Source organism: Macaca nemestrina, chromosome 10 (genome assembly GCF_043159975.1).
Source record: "Macaca nemestrina isolate mMacNem1 chromosome 10, mMacNem.hap1, whole genome shotgun sequence".
NCBI classification, from domain to species: domain Eukaryota; kingdom Metazoa; phylum Chordata; class Mammalia; order Primates; family Cercopithecidae; genus Macaca; species Macaca nemestrina.
Genome location: NC_092134.1, coordinates 62,684,049 through 62,703,154, shown reverse-complemented (window position 1 = coordinate 62,703,154; position 19,106 = coordinate 62,684,049). Strand labels below are relative to the sequence as shown.

The 19,106-nt window shown below is 38.5% G+C and overlaps 1 protein-coding gene across 4 annotated transcripts in view; it reads right to left on the bottom strand.

Moving 5' to 3' along the window:
* Nucleotides 1–19,106, bottom strand: part of LOC105473380 (protein tyrosine phosphatase receptor type R) — a 273,852-nt gene that overhangs the window by 131,697 nt on the left and 123,049 nt on the right. Inside the window, exon 1 of one of the 4 annotated variants that reach the window (XM_011727169.3) lies at nucleotides 6,496–6,741. The exons of the other annotated variants lie outside the window; for them this stretch is intronic. Within the exon in view, the coding sequence (XP_011725471.1) occupies nucleotides 6,496–6,516 (21 nt within the window). The 5' untranslated portion in view covers nucleotides 6,517–6,741. Of the gene's footprint in view, nucleotides 1–6,495; nucleotides 6,742–19,106 lie in introns of those variants that run through there. 4 annotated transcript variants of the gene reach the window in all.

Below are 19,106 nucleotides of genomic sequence, written 5' to 3'. Positions count from 1 at the left end.
GTTAGTATATTGACCCTTTTAAGAGGTGAAGGAGTGAGGTATAATGAAGAAATAGGCAGGACACCCAGACCAATTTTGGTCAGAACAAAAGGGTAAAGAGGATGGTAAACAGAGAGAATACATTTTTTCCCCATAGTTTTAAATAACTATGACCTTTATACTACAGCAACAGTATCTTAGATGACTTACTCTTCCTTCTTAAGCTCCTTATGATGAGCTACCCCTTTTAACACATGAAATAACAATACTATCAGTATTGGTAAGAATAATACGTTGAGACATTTCATAAACAGTTACAATACCAACTTCATGAGTTTTTCATATCTTTGCTCAGTTGTTATGATCAATTGATAAGCTAATTAAAACAATTCACAAAAGAGCTAAATGAGTATTGATAGAGAGTGAGAAAAGATACCTAAATTTCTTGTTTATAAAGGGTAAGACCTTGTGGACAAGGACAATATTCAGGAGCTTCTTGAATTTTGTGCTCACACATTTAAAAGTGCTTGCCTGTTTTCTAAACTGCTAGGGAGCCTGAGCACAGCTTAACAAAATAAATATTTTTGTGTGTTCAGATGTCGCAGGTAGGAGAGCAAATACCAATCAAAACCTGCCACAGTATCAAATAATAGTTAAGATATGGGTTAGTAAGGCAGACTTGGGTTCAAACCTGGGTCGAGTGGCCTTGGTCAAATTTCTTCTCAGTAGAAGAAAATGAGGCTCAGTTTCTTCACCTGACACATGCATCCCTTTCATAGTCTTTAATGTGGACCCTACGTGAGCTATTGATAGGGGATCTTTGGGGTGTCGATTTTCTGGCCAGAAACTTCTGTGGCTGGTGGCACCTTTGCCCAAGTTCTTGTTCTGCATTCAGGAAGAATGAGGTATGTAGACAAGTGAAGGGTGAACAAGACAAAGATGAGCTTTATTAAGTGTTAGAACAGCTCAATGCAGACCCACAGTTGATAGCTTTTCTCTGTAGGCTGGTCATCTGTGGAGTGTTCAGCTCTCAGCAGAGAGGAGGCCCTGGAGAGGGCAGCTCCTCTCTGCTACTGGTCGTCCAGACATCTACTGCTGTCAACAGAGAGGAGGCCCTGGAAAGGATTGTTCCTCTCTGCAGCTGGTAGTCCCATCTCCCCACGTCTCTGAAACTCTCAGTAGAGAGGGTAGCTCCTCTCTGTAGCTGATTGTTCTGTCCTCTCCTACTTTCAGCAGAGAGGATAGCTCCTGTCTGCAGCTGGTTGTCTCCTCTCCCTCTTCATCTCTCCACCCTCTGCCTGCTCTGGCTGAGGCCTTTATGGGTCTCAGAGGGTGGGGAAGTGCATGCTAATTAGTTCATAGGCAGCCATGGGTGGGCCCAGGAAAAAGCACCATGAGCTCCTGCTCTGGGTCTGCAGGACTGGCAGCCCCGGCCTCCAGGCTTTACTGGGGACCTGCCATTTTCTGCCCAGGAGCCTGCCTCCCATGGCCATCCATGGTGCCCAGGCTGCTGGAACCAAGAGACACCTGCAGGTCAGCATTCAGCTGCTCTCAGTCCCCCTTTAGTTTCCCCTCTTTTTGGCACCCAAAGTCTGGGGGGTGTAAGGCTGTGGAGGGCTGACACGTCAGCACTGCCCTGAGCAGTGGGCTCAGCCCCAACCCTGCTCCCAGATGAGAGCAGGTGCCCAGAGTAGGGAGAAGTCAGGCAGCAGAAACAGGCACTCCAGCCTGCAAGGGTAAGAATGCAGGGATGCCTGGGTCTGCAACTCAGGTTTGGGTGGCTGCAGCTGGGAGCAGAGGAAGCAGGTTCCTGCTTGCCCAGTGGAGCAGGAGGCCTAGATCCGCAGCCCTGACTTGGGCAGCTGCAGCCTTGCCCAGGAGGGCGGGGCTTCTGCCTACTCCAGGCTCCCGAGAGCACAGGGGTGCCCAGGTTGCAGCAGTGGCCTGGACACCTGCAGTTGCACCTGGGGAGCTCCCACTTGCCAACTTGGAAGGGGCAGGGCTCTCGCTTATGCCGGCTCCGCAGGCTCCATGGAGCAGGGCACCTGGCCACGCCCCCTGGCAGCCTGAGGCGGGGGCTCCAGGTCCTTGCTGGGTTTGCACTAGTAGCGGGGCTGGATGGATGCTGCCGAGAGCTCTACCTGTCTCTCGGAGCTTCGCCTGTGGCCCGGGAGCTCAGGGGCTAGCCAGAGCTCCCTCTTGCCCCGGGCACAACCCAGCCCCGCCCCATTGGGCGGTCCCCAGGGCAGTGGGCTGCCGCTGGGGGGGGGGGTCTGTCTGCCTCCTCCCGATACCCTCCCTGCAGCGGCCGGCGTGATGGCAGCCGCCGCACCAGATGGCCACCACTGACGTCACTATTAGCTATAAAACAGCTAGAAGTGGCAGATAAAAGTTAACAGTAAACTAGGCTTGAAGATATGTGTTTACTACACATCAATGTTGACAATGATTACCTTAGTGACTTCTTTGAATATTCAGTACAAGGGGAAGTGGAGGAACAACTTTGTTGATGAAATGAAGCTCTTGAACGTAGTAACCAGAATAGTAATAATATCAACATTAAAAAGTGGCCTGATTGGATTTGCAGTGTTTACAGTTAAGGAGCTTTCACCAAAAGTCAATCAGAAACTCTAGGCCCCAGGAAAAAGCAATGGTCAAAACAATTTGGTTTTGCTGAAATGCTATCATTTGTTTCTGGAGAGAACATATATATATTCGAGGTTGAAGGTCAAAACGGCACATTTTAAGAACAGTTATTTGAGTTCAGTATCTCTGTTTCCATTCACTCTCCATCCTGCCCCTTCACATTACAGCTTCTGTGAACATGCAACTCAAATCCTAAATCGTGTAGAAGACTCTTTAAAGACATTGAATTAAATTCATATTCATCTTTCTTTTCATTTGTACCACTACAAATTAAATATTAATATTGAAACAAAGCCAAATTTAATGATTTAGAATAGAATCCTGTATCCTACTCATTTGAAATGCTTTTTATAACCTAGTTTTTCCTTCATTTCATTAATCTCTGTCATCTATTTTAATATTACCTCTTAATTAGTGTCCCCTTTCACATCCCCTAATAACATTCTTGTGATAAAAACTTTTCTTTCACCTGCAAAGACCTAAAATTTAGAAATTAAACGAAGAACTTTTGTACATTGTTCTGGAAATTTTAAATTCTATACAATTTTGAGTAAGCCCCCATCCTTATAAGCTGTTTTTAAAAATTATGAAATGGTGAAGGTCTCCACTCTTCCAAGTACAAATTCACTGGAGGAGACAAAGCTTCCATAAAATCTGAAATAATACTCTGTATACTTTTTATGATAGTATCATTTCTGTACTTTGTGACTTCATGTCCATTTATGCTTGTAAAAATATTTTTATAAAAGTTACAGACAGGTCTATGGATGAAATAGAAGAAAACAGATTTAATGCAAAGTTCTTTAGAGACAGGAGAAAAATCACGATTTAACCACAAATAGATATTATCCTGGGTACAGTAAACAAACATAATAGCGAGTTACTTGCTTTTAACAGAGTATTCAATTCTCATTATTATATGTTTGAGTCAACAGAACTTTCCACCTTCCACTCCCCCGATTATGTTTTCAATCTTTTATTGGGATGTTATTTTTCCCAGTTATTCTTGTTCCTTGTTCTCTTTCAGCCTCCCCTCAGTTATTACTCCCCTCCCCTTCCTTCAGTATTTCTCATGCTGATGGCAGAACCCAGGAGCCAAAGCTTGAGTTGAAAATGACTGGAATCAGGGTCAGGCAGAAACCCTGTGTGGACAAAAGCTCAACACTCAGGCAAATGTCTGAAAAACGAGGTCAGACAAATTCAGGTTTCTACATCCAGCACCATCAAAATAACAAAACTCTAATCATCACAGCCCTGACTTCTTCATTCATGGAGCTTTTCTGAAAGGACAGAGAAGACTTTTCACTACACTGTTCAGTAAGAATTGAGACCAAGATTACTTCGAAGTGACATTTAGGGATGCTTAGAAGTAAATATACATGGGCAAAATACTAATCCTTCGGCCCCCAAGAACTTTGCATTCTAGTCATAAACTGATACTGTCCTGAGTCATTGAATATATACATACTACTTTTTTTTTTTTAATTAAGAAATTAACAATCCTTACAGGTCATTGGAGCTTTATTTCAGATGTAGGTGAAATAAGGAGATGGCTACCTTTTATGTGCTTATATTCAATCAACAGGAATAGATTCTTTGGGGACTTTCAGCTGATCATGTGCAAAAGCTTAAGCTCTGAAGGGGCACAGAGACCACACAAGCTCTGAAACATCAGTCTGATTACAAGGGTAGTTTGAAGTCTAATGCTCCGTGGAAGGGTGTTATACCTTTACTTTTATTTTTATTCCCTCCGTGAAGTAGTTTATGTTTCACTTCAATGGCTGTAATAGGATTCTGTGTTTTCACTCTTCCGGTGAACTACACAATTCTCCAAGAAACACGGTAAAATGAAATGAGGTTTATTGGCATGTGCTTTTAAGATGCAAATAAAAACTCTGATTTAATGTCCTTCAACTTTTATTCCTAGTAATCTTGATTTTTTCTGTCACAGGGGGAATTAATAATTTTCTGCATAGTTAAAATGAATAAAGGCAGAGTGTGGAATAAGTTTTAGCTAGTGTTTTTGTGGTCCTTTCAACTGAAGAAGGATATGGCAAAATAACAACAAGCATATAATTTTCCACAATGTGTTATTTTAGTGATTAGCACCTTGAGAACCATCTCATTTCTAGAAAAGAAAGATTCTGAGTGATGTTGTCTGCAGCATAACTTTAAAGCACAACATGACTCTGCCTATTTCATCCTGTTATTACTTCTCAATTACCACAGTAAGATTCTTTTTTTTTTCTTTTAGGAAGATTGGGGTCATGGTATTTATTAGCATTGCACTATGTCTGATCTAATTATTAAATTGTTAGAAGTGCATATATTGATCAGAAAAACAAGGGAGACTATTTATAGCTTATTCCTTTTTGTGACAGCTAAATATAGAAATGGCCAATTTGATACAACAGAATCCAGCATCAATTATCAACTGAGTAATTCGCAATAGCAATTTTAAAAATTAACTTGAAGACTATGAATGCTGTAGGGCAAGATATTTTGGTGTACAAGGCTAAGAAGCCACATCTTCTTTAAAGCTTGATTTCTTTTAAATGATAGATTTAAACAGGTTAGTCCTCCTCATATTAAAAACTATATATGCAACAAATATTAAAAGAAAATCACTAAAAACTTTCCTTTCCCTTTAGTCTGAAATCTTGCCGCTAAGCCCTAAATCCTGCTTGGAAATTCTTGCCAAGCCATAATTTGGCATTATTACCTGCTCATGTCTCACACCAGAGATGTACTTAAAAAAATAAAATCAAATCTGGCAGCCCTTTATTTTGTGGGAAACAGAGCTTGACTTCTTGAATCAAATAATTTATTTGGGCCATCTTGATGACTGTTTTCTGCAATATTGAATCAGACAGAAAGTTAATCCAATTTTGTTATTAAGATGGATGTAAACACCAGATGCATTATTTTTTGACATTGTGATTCATCATCAAGGACCACAGATAAAATTATCTATAACTTTGTACCAACAGCAGAATCATTATATTGTTTTTAAATATTCAAACTAAATTCTTATTTTTAATCTTTGTTGTCTGGAACTTTGTACAATGCCTAGAACACGGTGGAAACTAAATACATACTTTTTGAAATAAACAAGTGAAATAAACATTGTGTGAGGTTTTTCACCTGAGGATAGCACTTTCTATACAGATTAACTAATAAATTTATATATCATTTTTAACAAGAGCCATATTTAAGTCAACGTTAGAGTAAGGTTCTTGGTTTACTGATGAAAAACAAGAAAGCTGAGTTCCCCAGCTGGGAATTTAGCTGATGATGTCTCATAGCACTGACTTTCACTCACTGGACCCCACATGCAATTATAACAGAAGCTACCGACTAGTGTTTTAGTGAAGTCTGCACACAAACACAGGGTACCCGGGATGTCAATATTATAAAAATGTCTAGATTTAGTGAATTAACCCACTGTAATCCTCTCTCAATTTTCGTTTCTAGTCGTAGTCATCTTTTCCCCGATGTCAGTGTGGGAACCACACTAAACAAAACAAAGAAAATATCTGCTCCACTCAAGGTCCTTTACGAACTTTTGAGTTCTGTTCAAGTGAACATATTTGTAATTCTACTCTCCTTAGGATGATTATGAATTTTACAAGAAACTCCTTATGATTGTGGTAGGATCTTTATTAAGATATTTTGAATGGTTGCATAGCATTTTCTTTTAATTTCAGACTTTTAGGCTAAAGATATTTCCCTAGATATCACAGAGGTTCTATGCTGACTCATTTATCTACATTTACATGAACAGATATAGACATAAATCTTAATATTTACCCTTCTAAGCTCTCAACATTACACCAAGGACCCTCTGCCTGTCATGAGAGATTATCTTACCTGTTTGGAAACTGACTGCATGTTGTGATGAAGTTGGCTTCCATTGGTACTGTTCTTTGTGTTATTTCCTCACCATAGCAAGCAGGACTAATCGTAAAGCTTTCTAAGCTTGTGTGCTGAGATGAAGCCTCATTTAGTCACCTGGAGGTAACCGCCTGGTACTATTTCTAGAGACATTGCGGATCCCAGGTCTACTGTAGCAGCCTGTGCTTTCCCAAGAGATATCCCAGGTGCTTGCTGTTTCAACAGTTTACTAGAATTGAAATTCATGGGGATTTTTTTTCCATGGGAATTAGCAAAACTGTAAGATGAGAACTTTATGGGCTGTGGACAAGGTGTGTTGCATGAGGAATGTTTTTATCTTCCTGACTTAAAAAATATTAAATGCTCATAAGCTATTTTCATAATAAGCACAAATTTCTTTTCAAAGTTCCACTATTTCCACCAAAATTTTCTTACTTGGTGCTAGGGGCTTTACAGATATCTTATTTTAGCAGTCAGCATGACTTAGAAACAAGGATTATTATTAATTTTTATATTGATGAGCAAATTAAACGGACTCAATCAGAGGCAAAGTAACAAATCTGGGGTTCAAATACTGGTTGGTCTGATTTTCAAACTGATGATTTTTTTTTCTCACCATACCATACGCATACCATTACGATTGAACCCAGAGAGATTTCAGATAACTGTTGTAATTATTATTATTAGAGAAATATTTGGTCTAAAAACTAGATGGCAAGAAAAAATTAAGACATTATCGCCGTCTTTTAGAAGCTAATAGTCTGATAGAAAAAGGGTAGTTGAAACAGTAGGAATTCCATGAATTATGGACTCAAGTTATATGACATAACTCTAGCAAGGTTGCAATAAAACTTAATCATTTATACATTACTGGGCACATGGAATTGATTTTAAGGCAATAGGACACTGTTAAGAGTCTTAAAAATGTTCATCATCTTTAATCCAGTAATTCCCCATCTGCAAATTTATCTTAAGAAAATGATCTCAATGAATAAAAAATAAGCAGGCACAAATATTTGCTTTGCGACATAATAGTAAAAAATCAGAAGCAACTTAAATGAACATCAACAGTAAAAAGGATAATGTTACATCAACAGTAAAAAGGATAATGTGACATCAACAGGATATAATTGTCTAATTCTTCCTTTCATTCCTGCATCATTAGTTCACCCTTACTAGATCTTTCTAATTTATATTCAAATGTGTTATAATATTTCTCACATTAAAACAAAAGCCGAACAAATCCAAATATCCTGTTATCCGGCTACCGTTTCTTTTTGTTAATCACAGTTTAAACAAAAGGTCTCAAAAGAGTTGCCCATATTTATTGTTTCTAATTCCTCTTTCCACCTCCCATTCTCCCTGTATCAGCTCCTGTTAAACTAAACCAGGATTGCTACATCCAATGTTCAATCCTTAATCTTCCTCCTGTTGACTTTCCTCCTTTACACAAATGATTCCTTCCTCTGCCCTGATACCGTTTCCTGCCTAGGCTTCCAGGGTGCCACATTTTCTTACTTTTGCTTCTCATTGGCCATTCCTTTTCAAGTTTCCTTTGCTTATTTGTCCTCATCTTCCTCACCTCTATACAATGGACAGCCCAATGCTGAATTCTTATTCTCTTCTTTTCCTCTATAGTCTCAAATTAAGCAGGATCTCTCCCTTAGAACTCAAGACTCATGCATCCAGTTGCATCCTTGACATACCTCCTTAGATAACTAACTGGATCTTGTCCACAGTGAACTCCTGATTCCTACTCTACTCACCTCTACCCTGCATCTGTTCCTCTGTCAATTCTCTTCCTTTCCATAACTAACAACTTCAATCTTTCCTGCGCTCAGGTTAAAAAACCAGCCATCCCGGGAGGCAGAGGTTGCAGTGAGCCAAGATCGCACCACTGCACTCCAGCCTGGGCGACAGAGGGAGACTCCATCTCAAAAACAAAAAAACAAAAAACAAAAACAAAAAACAAAAACAAACCAGCCATCATTCTTGTCTCCCTTCTTTCCCTCCAGAGTTGGTAAAACCGGTTAGCATTAACTATGAACAATTTTCAGAACAAGACCATTTCTACCACCTCCACATCTATCATGGGCCAAAGCCACTGACAAAGCAGGTCTCCCTGCTTCCACTCTGCCTTTTATAGTTTATTTTCTGCAAAAACCTGGAGTAATTTCTGAAGCCATAAATTAGATCATGCCAGTACTTTTTAAAAAAAACCCTCTGAAGGCTTCTAACTCATTCAGAATAAAATTATAATCTGACATGGTCCTATTTGATCTCTCTAATAGCACCCCCCCCATCTTCCACCACTCTTCCTCATCTACCACTTCATTTTAGTCTCCTTGCTGCTTTTCAAACACACCAAGCCCCCGCCAGCCTCAGAGCGTTTTTAAACTGTCTCACTGTTAGAAATCCTCTCTCTGAGATATCTGCAGGGCTCACTCCGTCCCTTCATTCAGGTCTCTACTGAAACATTACCTTTTCAGAGATGCCTCCGCTAATCAGACTTTTTTAGAATACCACCCTTCCTGTCACCGTCTGCCTCCTTACCTTGCTTTATTATTTTTTTCCTTAGCACTTCTCATCATTGATGTGTTATGTTCTGTTCCTATTAGAAGGTATGCTTCAAAAGAGCAAGGATTTTGGCTGTTTGGCTTACTGATGATCCACAGAGCCTAGATAATGCTTGGCTTATGGCAGAAGCTCAATAAATATCTTTCGGATGAATGAATAAAGGTCTATAATATTAGGTGAAATAAACATAATGCAAATATATGTATATGGTAATTACAACTACATAAATCTGTTAGTCTATAAGATGTAATGGTTTTATAAGATCCAAAAAATGCAAAATAGTTGTGGGTGATGGAATTTGAATAAAATATTTTGTTGAGCCAATTGCAGATATTTTTAAAATACAAAATTACCATGTCTATCTGGAAAATGATGGCAGTTGACTGTTGCAGAGAATGCAGTGGCTATTTTTGAGAAATGACTTGCTTCAACCACATATCTCAGAGGCAAAAAACCACAATGATTTCAGAGTTAATACCACTCTCCACATTTGGACATCATTTCCCATTAGGTACAGCACACCAGTTAAGTGCTATGATTCAAAGTCAGACTGTCTGGGTCTGAAGCATAACTCTTCAACTCAGCTGGATAAACCTGGGCTAGTTACTTAACCTCTCACAAGGTCAGTTTCTTCATCTGAAAGAGAAGATAATGGTCTACTGTGTCTGAAGTTGTTAAGGGGATTGATTGAGAAAGCTTCTAATATGTGTAGGATGTTGCCTGGAACCTAATATGCACTCAATAAATGTTACCATTAAGTAGTTTTGTTATTATTAAGTTGGGCAGAGATTTTCACAGACGAAATTCAAAATGGTTAAATGACGACTAATAAGTGGCAGAATTAGGCCTTCTTACCCCATATTTAATTTTTCAACTATGTCATGTGGCTATTCTTCAGGAGACAAGTAAAGATTGGACCCATTCTGCTTAGTATGGTTGTCTCTTGGTGAACTTTTTTGTCATATCTCATATCTATGTCTTAATTTACTAATAGTGGCATCTCATAAGTGATGTAAATTTCAAACTTATATTTTACAATTAGCTTATTTTAAAAATATGGACAATAAGATGTAATTAAAGACTGTTTAAAAACTTTACATTTCAGATAATTAAAAAATTCTCATATAGGTGATAGATATTAAGAAAAACACTAAATTTTGTACACATGCTGACTTCTGTTATATGAGAGGTCTTCAAAATCTTCATGGAAAATGCATATTGTGAAAAAAAGATGCATCAATTAAAATTTTTTTTGCACAAAATAAACTCAAATGAACTTGTTGTAACATGTCTGAACAGGATCTAGTTTGAGGCACTAAGAAGAATGAGATATCAGTTTGAAAAGAGCCCCTGTCAGAGCGACATTAATTCTTCCAAAATTGAAGAATTTTAGCAGAATTCTTTCTATTTAAGGAAAGACAAAAATCAAATTTATGGTGAAGTTTGGATAGAAGAATAGTGAAATCATTAATGATCTACTAAAAGTTTATTGGGACAATGTACCAAAGATATCAGCAGTTTACCAATGGATAACTCGTTTTAAGAAGGAATGAGACAATGTTGAATGTAAAGCCTGCAGTGCAGATCATATCAATTTGCAAGGAAAATGTTTATCTTGTTTGTGCCCTAATTGAAGAGGGACAATGATTAACAGCAGAAACAATAGCCAATACTATTGACATATCAATTGGTTCAGATAACACAGTTCTGAATGAAAAATTAAAGTTGAGCAAAGTTTCAACATGCTGGGTGTCAGAATCATGCCCAGATCAGAGCAGAGTTTTCAATGGAAATTCTAAGTAAGTGGGATCAAAATCCCGAAGCATTTATTTGAAAAATTGTAACAGGAGATTAAAAATGGCTTTATCATGTTTAATCTTGTACAATCTTGGAGACAAAGCATAATCAAAGCAATGGCTACCAAGAGGTGGAAGTGGTCCAGTCAAAGCAAAAGTAGAATCAGTCAAGAGTGAAGGTCGTGGCAACAGTCTTTCGGGATGCTCGAGACATTTTGTTTGTTGACTTTCTGGAGGGCCAGAGAACAATGACATCTACCTATTATGAGAGTGTTGTAAGAAAGTTAGCCAAGGCGTTACTAGAAAAACACCTGGGAAAGCTTCACCAGAGAGTCCTTCTTCACCACAACAATGTTCCTGCTCATTCTTCTCATCAAACAAGGGCGATTTTGTGAGAGGTTTGATGGGAAATCATTAGGCATCCAACTTACAGTCCTGATTTGGCTTCTTCTCATTTACTTTGGTTTCCTAATCTTAAAATATATTTAAAGGGCACCAATTTTTCTTCAGTTAATGATGTAAAAAATATTATATTGACATAGTTAAATTCCCAGGACCCTCAGTTCCTTAGGGATAGACTAAATGGCTGGTATCATTGTCTACAAAATTGTCTTGAACTTAAAATGGAGCTTTTGTTGAGAAATAAGATTTATTATTTCTTATTTTTATCTTTTAATTCCATTTTCCATGAACTTTTTGAAGTTCCCTCATATACCACAAGCTAACCACATTTCTTTACTAATGAACTATTTAACAGTATTTGAAAAAATTGTGGAGAAGATGTTAGCTAGTTAACCCAGATATTTTGTCTCTAGAGTCCCCCCATAGACAACAGATGAAAATTCTGGAATCATATCTGAAATTTTAAAAATGTACATGTAATCACATTATAAAAATATTTTGTAAAAGATGTTTGTTGCTTAACTCAGTTGCCAAAAATACAGACCTAATATGAGAATGGCCATTGCTAGAAATAATGGTGTGTCCACCTGGGGATTCAGGAAAATCTGGCATAACCAGAAGAACTATGAGCTAGAAATAATTATGTGTCTATTTACATGAATGACTAAATAACTTCTCAGAATGAAATTTGAGCCGGGTGCGGTGGCTCAAGCCTGTAATCCCAGCACTTTGGGAGGCCGAGACGGGCGGATCACGAGGTCAGGAGATCGAGACCATCCTGGCGAACACGGTGAAACCCCGTCTCTACTAAAGAAATACAAAAAACTAGCCGGGCGAGGTGGCGGGCGCCTGTAGTCCCAGCTACTCTGGAGGCTGAGGCCAGAGAATGGCGTGAACCCGGGAGGCGGAGCTTGCAGTGAGCTGAGATCCGGCCACTGCACTCCAGCCTGGGCTACAGAGCGAGACTCCGTCTCAAAAAAAAAAAAAAAAAAAAAAGAAATTTGTCCTAAGTGACCTGAGGGCTAGGTCTCAAAAGAGGAATTTAAGGACAATAAACTGGAGTGAAATGGAGGGGAGGGAAGAGGAACGTAGATCAAAACTTGTGTCAGAACTCTGGGGAAATGAAGTCTGAAATAAAAACAAAATGAAACGAAGCCTCTACGACATTTTGGGCAAATACATAACTAAGGAACACACACAAATGGAGGAAAAGACACAAGAGAAGACTCCCTTTCCTTTGGTGGTATTTAGTGCAGAGCTTCAAGCCCAGAGGGCCTCTGACAGCTAATCAATACACATGGGTCTTCAATGATTAGACACAGGACCTTGAATCCCAGCAGCAAGTAGAGAACAGTGTCCTTGGTGCAGATATCAATGACATCGGGATCAATCCTGGAAATCCTGACATAGCCATGGGCAGATACTACCACTGCCAACAGCTATGGCACTGCCAACAGCTATGGCAATTTCCTGTGCACAGGAGACCCCACAGAAGGTGACAGATTCCATAGAAGGTGACCTGGAGAGTAAGGGCAGAAAACTTCGCTTCTGCATATGTCATGCAAAACCAAAAGAACCATTCTTATGAGAGAAAGTGGATGTCTTCTAGAGATTCAGAGTGGGACAATTGAGAAGGGCTAGAGATCTAGTGATAACTGATGTGTAGGGGTGTGGTAAGGGAGAGGGTAGGGAGATTACAAATCTCTGTTATAATGCAAGTCTTATTGTCATGCTAGTATGGCTAGGACAGTATGTTTGTTTTTTTAAAAAAAACCTTTTGGGATGCCACATACTCTAACATATTCTCCTTGTCATTTTTTACCTGGCTTACTATTTATCAAAATTCAGGTCTCAGTTCAAATGACCCTTTCTCAGGGGCTCTTTTGTTACACACCCAACTTCTATTAAATTACATCTCCTATTTCCTAAGGTGACATTCTTTCTAAATATAACTATAATATTCTTTGAAGACTCCAGCAAATTCAAGTAAATAGGATGTTGGAATAGCTTCAAAACAGAATAATAAGAAAGTTGATCAACATTTGATGATTTTCCAGAAAGCCACAAATGAAAATTTCACAGTAACCCTAAAATAAGATAAATCGTCATCCACTGAATGTGTGAGAATAAATTCACTGTTTGTTATTAACTCATAAGAATTCTTCTGAGTATATTACTTTTGACTTTTTATTACCATGATAAAAATATAGCTGCATCATTTATTATTCATACAGTCCATTAGAGTGTGTATACATATCATTTCTATTTGTATTGCAAACTAGAGAAATATATGAGTACCTCAAAATTTATTATTCTCTTTATCCCAAAGGCAGCGACAAAGTTTTAAGATTTATTGTCATTGGTAGAATTATTCTTGATACAAAAAGTAAACAAAAATCTTAAATATGTTTGGTTATCAAATGCATCTTATTTGATGTGCATACTTTATGGTACTTGATTTTGGAGTACTGCTCACTGCCATGTATTTTGAGGAAGGCAATTGCTAAATAACAAATTGTCAAAAACATTTTATTGGGTCCTATATGTTCAAAATGTATTTAGCAGATTTCTTTTCTTTTTTTTTTTTTTTTTTAAGACAGAGTCTCGCTCTGTCACACAGGCTGGAGTGCAGTGGTGCGATCTTGGCTCACTGCAACCTCCATCTCCAGGGTTCAAGTGATTCTCCTGCCTCAGCCTGCCAAGTAATTGGGACTACAGGTGCTTGCCACCATGCCCGGCTAATTTTTGTATTTTTAGTAGAGATTGGGTTTCACTATGTTGGGCAAGCTGGTCTCGAACTCCTGATCTCAGGTGATCCACCTGCCTTGGCCTCCCAAAGTGCTGGGATTATAGGCATGAGCCGTCATGCCTAGTTGTATTTAGCAGATTTTTAATAACAGATAATCTGCCTTCCATTTCATTTGACGGCCCTGACATAGACACAATAAAAGTGAGTAAAATGAGTTTATGTGTCCCTCATTAGAATATACACTTTTTTTTTTAACATTATATTTTCCCTAGCCTTGTAAACATTGACTCTATGACTGTGAATTAAATCTTACCAAGTGCCAAGTAGCACCTTTAAGACAAAATAGATATGTGATTTATAAATATGTGTTTTGGTTTAACATAATCAGTAATTTTATCAGTGGTAAAGATAATCATGGAAGCTAAGGAAAATCACATGCTTCTCAACAAATGTATTAGATTCCTGCCCTGTGTCTAAAAATGAATTACCAAGGTAGAAAACACATCTCTTCCTTTGAGAATTTACATTTTTAGGGGATCACAATAGACATAAATAAACCATGAAAAGGAAATTAATGAAATGCCACATTGGCTGTAGCTGTACATTAAAAAAAAAATCCAGTGTGATTTAAAAAATTTTTTTAACTAAGCCTGGGCGCAGTGGCTCACATCTGTAATCCCAGCACTTTGGGAGGCCAAGGCAGGTGGATCATCAGGTCAGGAGTTCGAGACCAGCCTGACCAACATGATGAAACCCTGTCTCTACTAAAAATACAAAAAATTAGCTGGGCTTGGTGGTGTGCGCCTGTAATCCCAGCTACTCAGGAGGCTGAGGCAGGAGAATCCCTTGAACCCAGGAGGCAGAGGTTGCAGTGAGCCGAGATTGCGCCACTGTACTCCAGCCCGGGGTACAGAGCAAGACTGTCTTAAAAAAAAAAATTAACTAGATTGTCTAAACACATTATAAAATAAGCAATAATTCATGAAGGAGTATGGATAAGTCATATCCTTCTCTTTGCTCTTGACTATGCCTTGCTCTTTCAAGCTTTCTCTTTGGATGTACTCTTGTTTTGTTTCCCTGGCTTGGAATGAATGTTTACTTGATTCACTCAACAAATATTTATTGAGTTTCTGATATATGCCAAGGAATGTTGGGCATACAGTAGTTATGAAGGCCTCATCTCTGTCCTCACAGTACTGTGAAAGCTCTTTTCTGCTCTTATCAAAGGCAAAATCCCTCCACTTATGCTCCCACCCCCTGCTGTGTTCTCAAGAATTTTCTTTCCTTTTCATTTTCTGTATCATCAGTTTCTCCTTCACTACTGGGTTATTCCTACAAGTGTATAAATATATGTAAGTTACCTGGAAAATTAAACCTTTATAGATTCCACGTCTCTCTCTACCCATTGTCCCACTTCTTTGTTTCCACATAAAATATTTTCAAGCAAATCATCTACGGTTTCTGCCTCATTGTCATCTCTGTTACACTCTTCAATCACTCTAATCTGACATTATCTCAACAACAGAAAGAAACCAATCATGTCAATGGTCTCACCAATGACCTCCATACTGCCACGTCCAATAGACACTGTGTGTCCTTATCTAGTTCTCAGGATCATTTTGGCACCATTGAGTACTCTTGTCTTCTTGAAACGTTCTTCTCTTAGCTTCTGTGGCATCATATATTCCTGGGTTTTCTCCAATGCCAGTGGTGTTCGTTCTCATCTCCTTCACTGGCTCCTCTTCCTCTATTCAACTTCTTAATGCTGATGAGGCTTAGGGTTCCTGCCTGGACACTTTCTATTTTCTACTCTTTCTATACTCTTTCCCTAGGAAATGTTATTCAGTCCCATGTTTTACACATTCTATGTGCTGATATTTTCCAAATGTCTCTGTCTTCAGCCAAGGTCTTTCCTCTGAGTTCCACAGACTCTTATATTTAACCTTGTATCTCAATTGGGATGTCTAAAAGGAATCTCAAATTCAAGGTGCCCAAAATTGAGATTCTGATTATTTTTAAACCTGTCATTCTAACATTCCCATTTTAGTAAATGGAACTACTAATCATTCAATTATACAAGTAAAAACCTGGGAAGTACCTGTGAATCATGTTCTTCCCTCACCACACCCACTCCATCCTCAGATCTGTTAGTTCTACTTCCAAATATACAAGAAAATCTTCCCATTTTTATCTGTCTCCACTGTCAGCACCAAATTCAGCAACTGTCACCTATGCCTTGGGATACTATTATAGCATCCCGGCTTCCATTCTTGTCCCTTTCCAATCCATTCTTCATATAACGTCAAGAGAAATATTTTTAAAATATATACTAGATCAAATCTATTTTATGTGTTCCGTGCAGAAACTCTTTAAGGTGTCTTTTCCTACTGCTTTTACAACACGCTCCACAGCTCACCCTAGTTTACAGAGCCCTGCATATCTATGTCTCTGGCTCACTTCAGTGGCCCTGTCTTTCTTTCCAGTGCTCCAGCCACACTGCCCTAGTTTCTGTTTTGCAAACCCTTCCTTCGGTTCATAATGTTGATCTGCCAAATCTTGAAATGCTGCTTACTCTGATTCATCAGGTCTTGGCTTAAATGCCCATCTTCATGGAGGCCGCTCTAATCATTTTATCTAAAGAAGCATCCCACCCCCACCCTCATCACATTCTCTATCTCAGTATCTGGTATGTATCTTACACAGACCTCATTATAGTCTCTAATAACCCCATTTGTGTGGGCTTATTTGTTGTCTTAATGTTAGCTCTTTGAGGAGTGAGCCCCTTTGCCTTGTTTAACCCAGTGCCTATCCTAGTTCCTGGTACATAACTAGGTGCTCAATAGATTTTTGTTGCATAAATAAATGCAGGCAAACAGAAAATAATAAAAAGTGGAAGGAAATAGTAAATAACAAAAAGTAGTCTAAGGATCTTGGTAGAAGAAGTATAAGGGGCTCCATAAGCAATCTTTTAAGGGCACCAGTCAGAGAAAGAGAAGTCTAAGCTCCACTTACCTCCCTAACCATACGTGTACACATTAATTTTTATCCTCAAATAACAGTCCAGAGTACCTATAGCTTAAAGTACACCATTTAGCCATGTAGGATACGTCTATGTCTATATGTGTTGGATATGCATGCCATATACACATACCACATGTATGTTATATGTACCTATATTAAATAAAACACTCTTAAATCTAGACATACCTCAATGTATTATTTTATAATTACTTAAGTATATTGTTCTTGATTCCTTAGTTGTTAAAATTTTCAATTGAGGTCCCAGCATCACATGTTTATTTCCTCTAAAATAAAGCTTCATCTTTATATATTGAGCTTTGGCAAGATGACATTTCAAAGAAATTAAGAGCCATGAGAGAAATTAATCTGTACTTCTAACAAGCAGTGTTCAGATGTAATATTTATATTTCTTTGTCATTAAAGATGTTACAGAACTGATTTTTTTACCCTATGGGTATATATTTTCACATAGATATCAAATTTCTCAAATTTCCATTAAGTAACAAAAAGTCAACTCTTTCTTGGAAATAAACATCAGAAAATATCTTTGGTGATGAGAAAAAGAAGAGCACTCTAAATGTTTGATGTGCAAATCATTTCAAAGAAGAGATGAGTTTTTATAAAATAAGTCCAGTCCAAGCCGTTTTTTAAATTTACAGCACCCATAATAATCCATGCCACAAACACTTTGTCACGTAGCAGGGCAGGTCATGGGGCAGAATCTGAGAGAGAGCAGCAGCAGGTAGGCTTCTCAGCCAGCCCTTTTAATTAGTAGCTCATCATAAATATTAATCACATTGTAACAGGTGATTCAGAAGAAACCAATAGTCACAAAGATATGGTTAAAATACATGACAGCGTAGACAGTTCTGGTTTCTTTGATGTTCAGTCTACCTATTTACCTGGAGGTGCAGCCAGCATCTGGGAATATAACAACCAATGTTTGAAGGCGCTTGAGACTGTAATGAATGTGGGCACATACATTAGTTTGGCTATTTCGCTAAAACAAAATATCAAAAGCTAACAAAGAATAGGCATACTAAAACACCAGAGGTGCATGATCAAGCGGCTTCCTGTCTCTTGAAACTTGTTTAAACCCTTTCCCCCTTACCCACTGCATTTTAGACATACTGTTCCCTTTTTTTTGTGCTTAGGTTATAGAGCTTGATGTGGAAGTTCATGAGTACTTACAAAATGAGATATGGTATCAAAGAGAGTCAGGAACCTGCTGACACACTAGGTCAGTGATTAGGGCAAAAAAGGATGGGGCTAAGAGGAGCAATAAGCAGAAACTTGAATATATGAAGTTTCATATCAAGAATAATAAAAAGAGCTAACACTTAGGTAACACTTGCTATGTCCCAGTCACTGCAAATACTTAAACTTAACACATTGACCCAATTAATCTTTACAGCAAATTCATAAAGTAGGTATTATTTTCATTTACTAATGAGGTAACTGAGGCTCAAAAGTATTAATGAGGCCAGGCATGGTGGCTCATGCCTGTAATCCCAGCACTGTGGGAGGCTGAGGCGGGTGGATCATCTGAGGTCAGGAGTTCAAGTCCAGCCTGGCCAACATGGTGAAACCCCGTCTCTACTAAAAATACAAAAATTAGCTGGGTGTGGTGGCGCATGCCGATAATCCCAGCTATTCAGGAGGCTGAGGCAGGAGAATCGCTTGAACCAGGGAGGCGGAGGTTGCAGTGAGCTGAGATTATGCTATTGCACTCCAGCCTGGGAGACAAGAGTGAAACTCCATCTCAAAAAAAAAAAGTATTGATGACTTTTCCTAAGGCCACATGTCTATTAAGCGATGCACCTTCTCCCCCCAAGTCCCACCACACATGGTATTCATTCACATGAAGATAATAAATTAGTTTTAATAACAATTTTTAAAAAAGAACCAATGTAGCATAGTAGAATGAAAGTAAAAATAGAGTAAAAAGATTTATAATAAAATATAAAGATTTAGGTTATGACCCTGAATCTTCCTCTAATTGTACAAACTAGGCAGTTCCTTTATATATCTGGTGTTCAGCA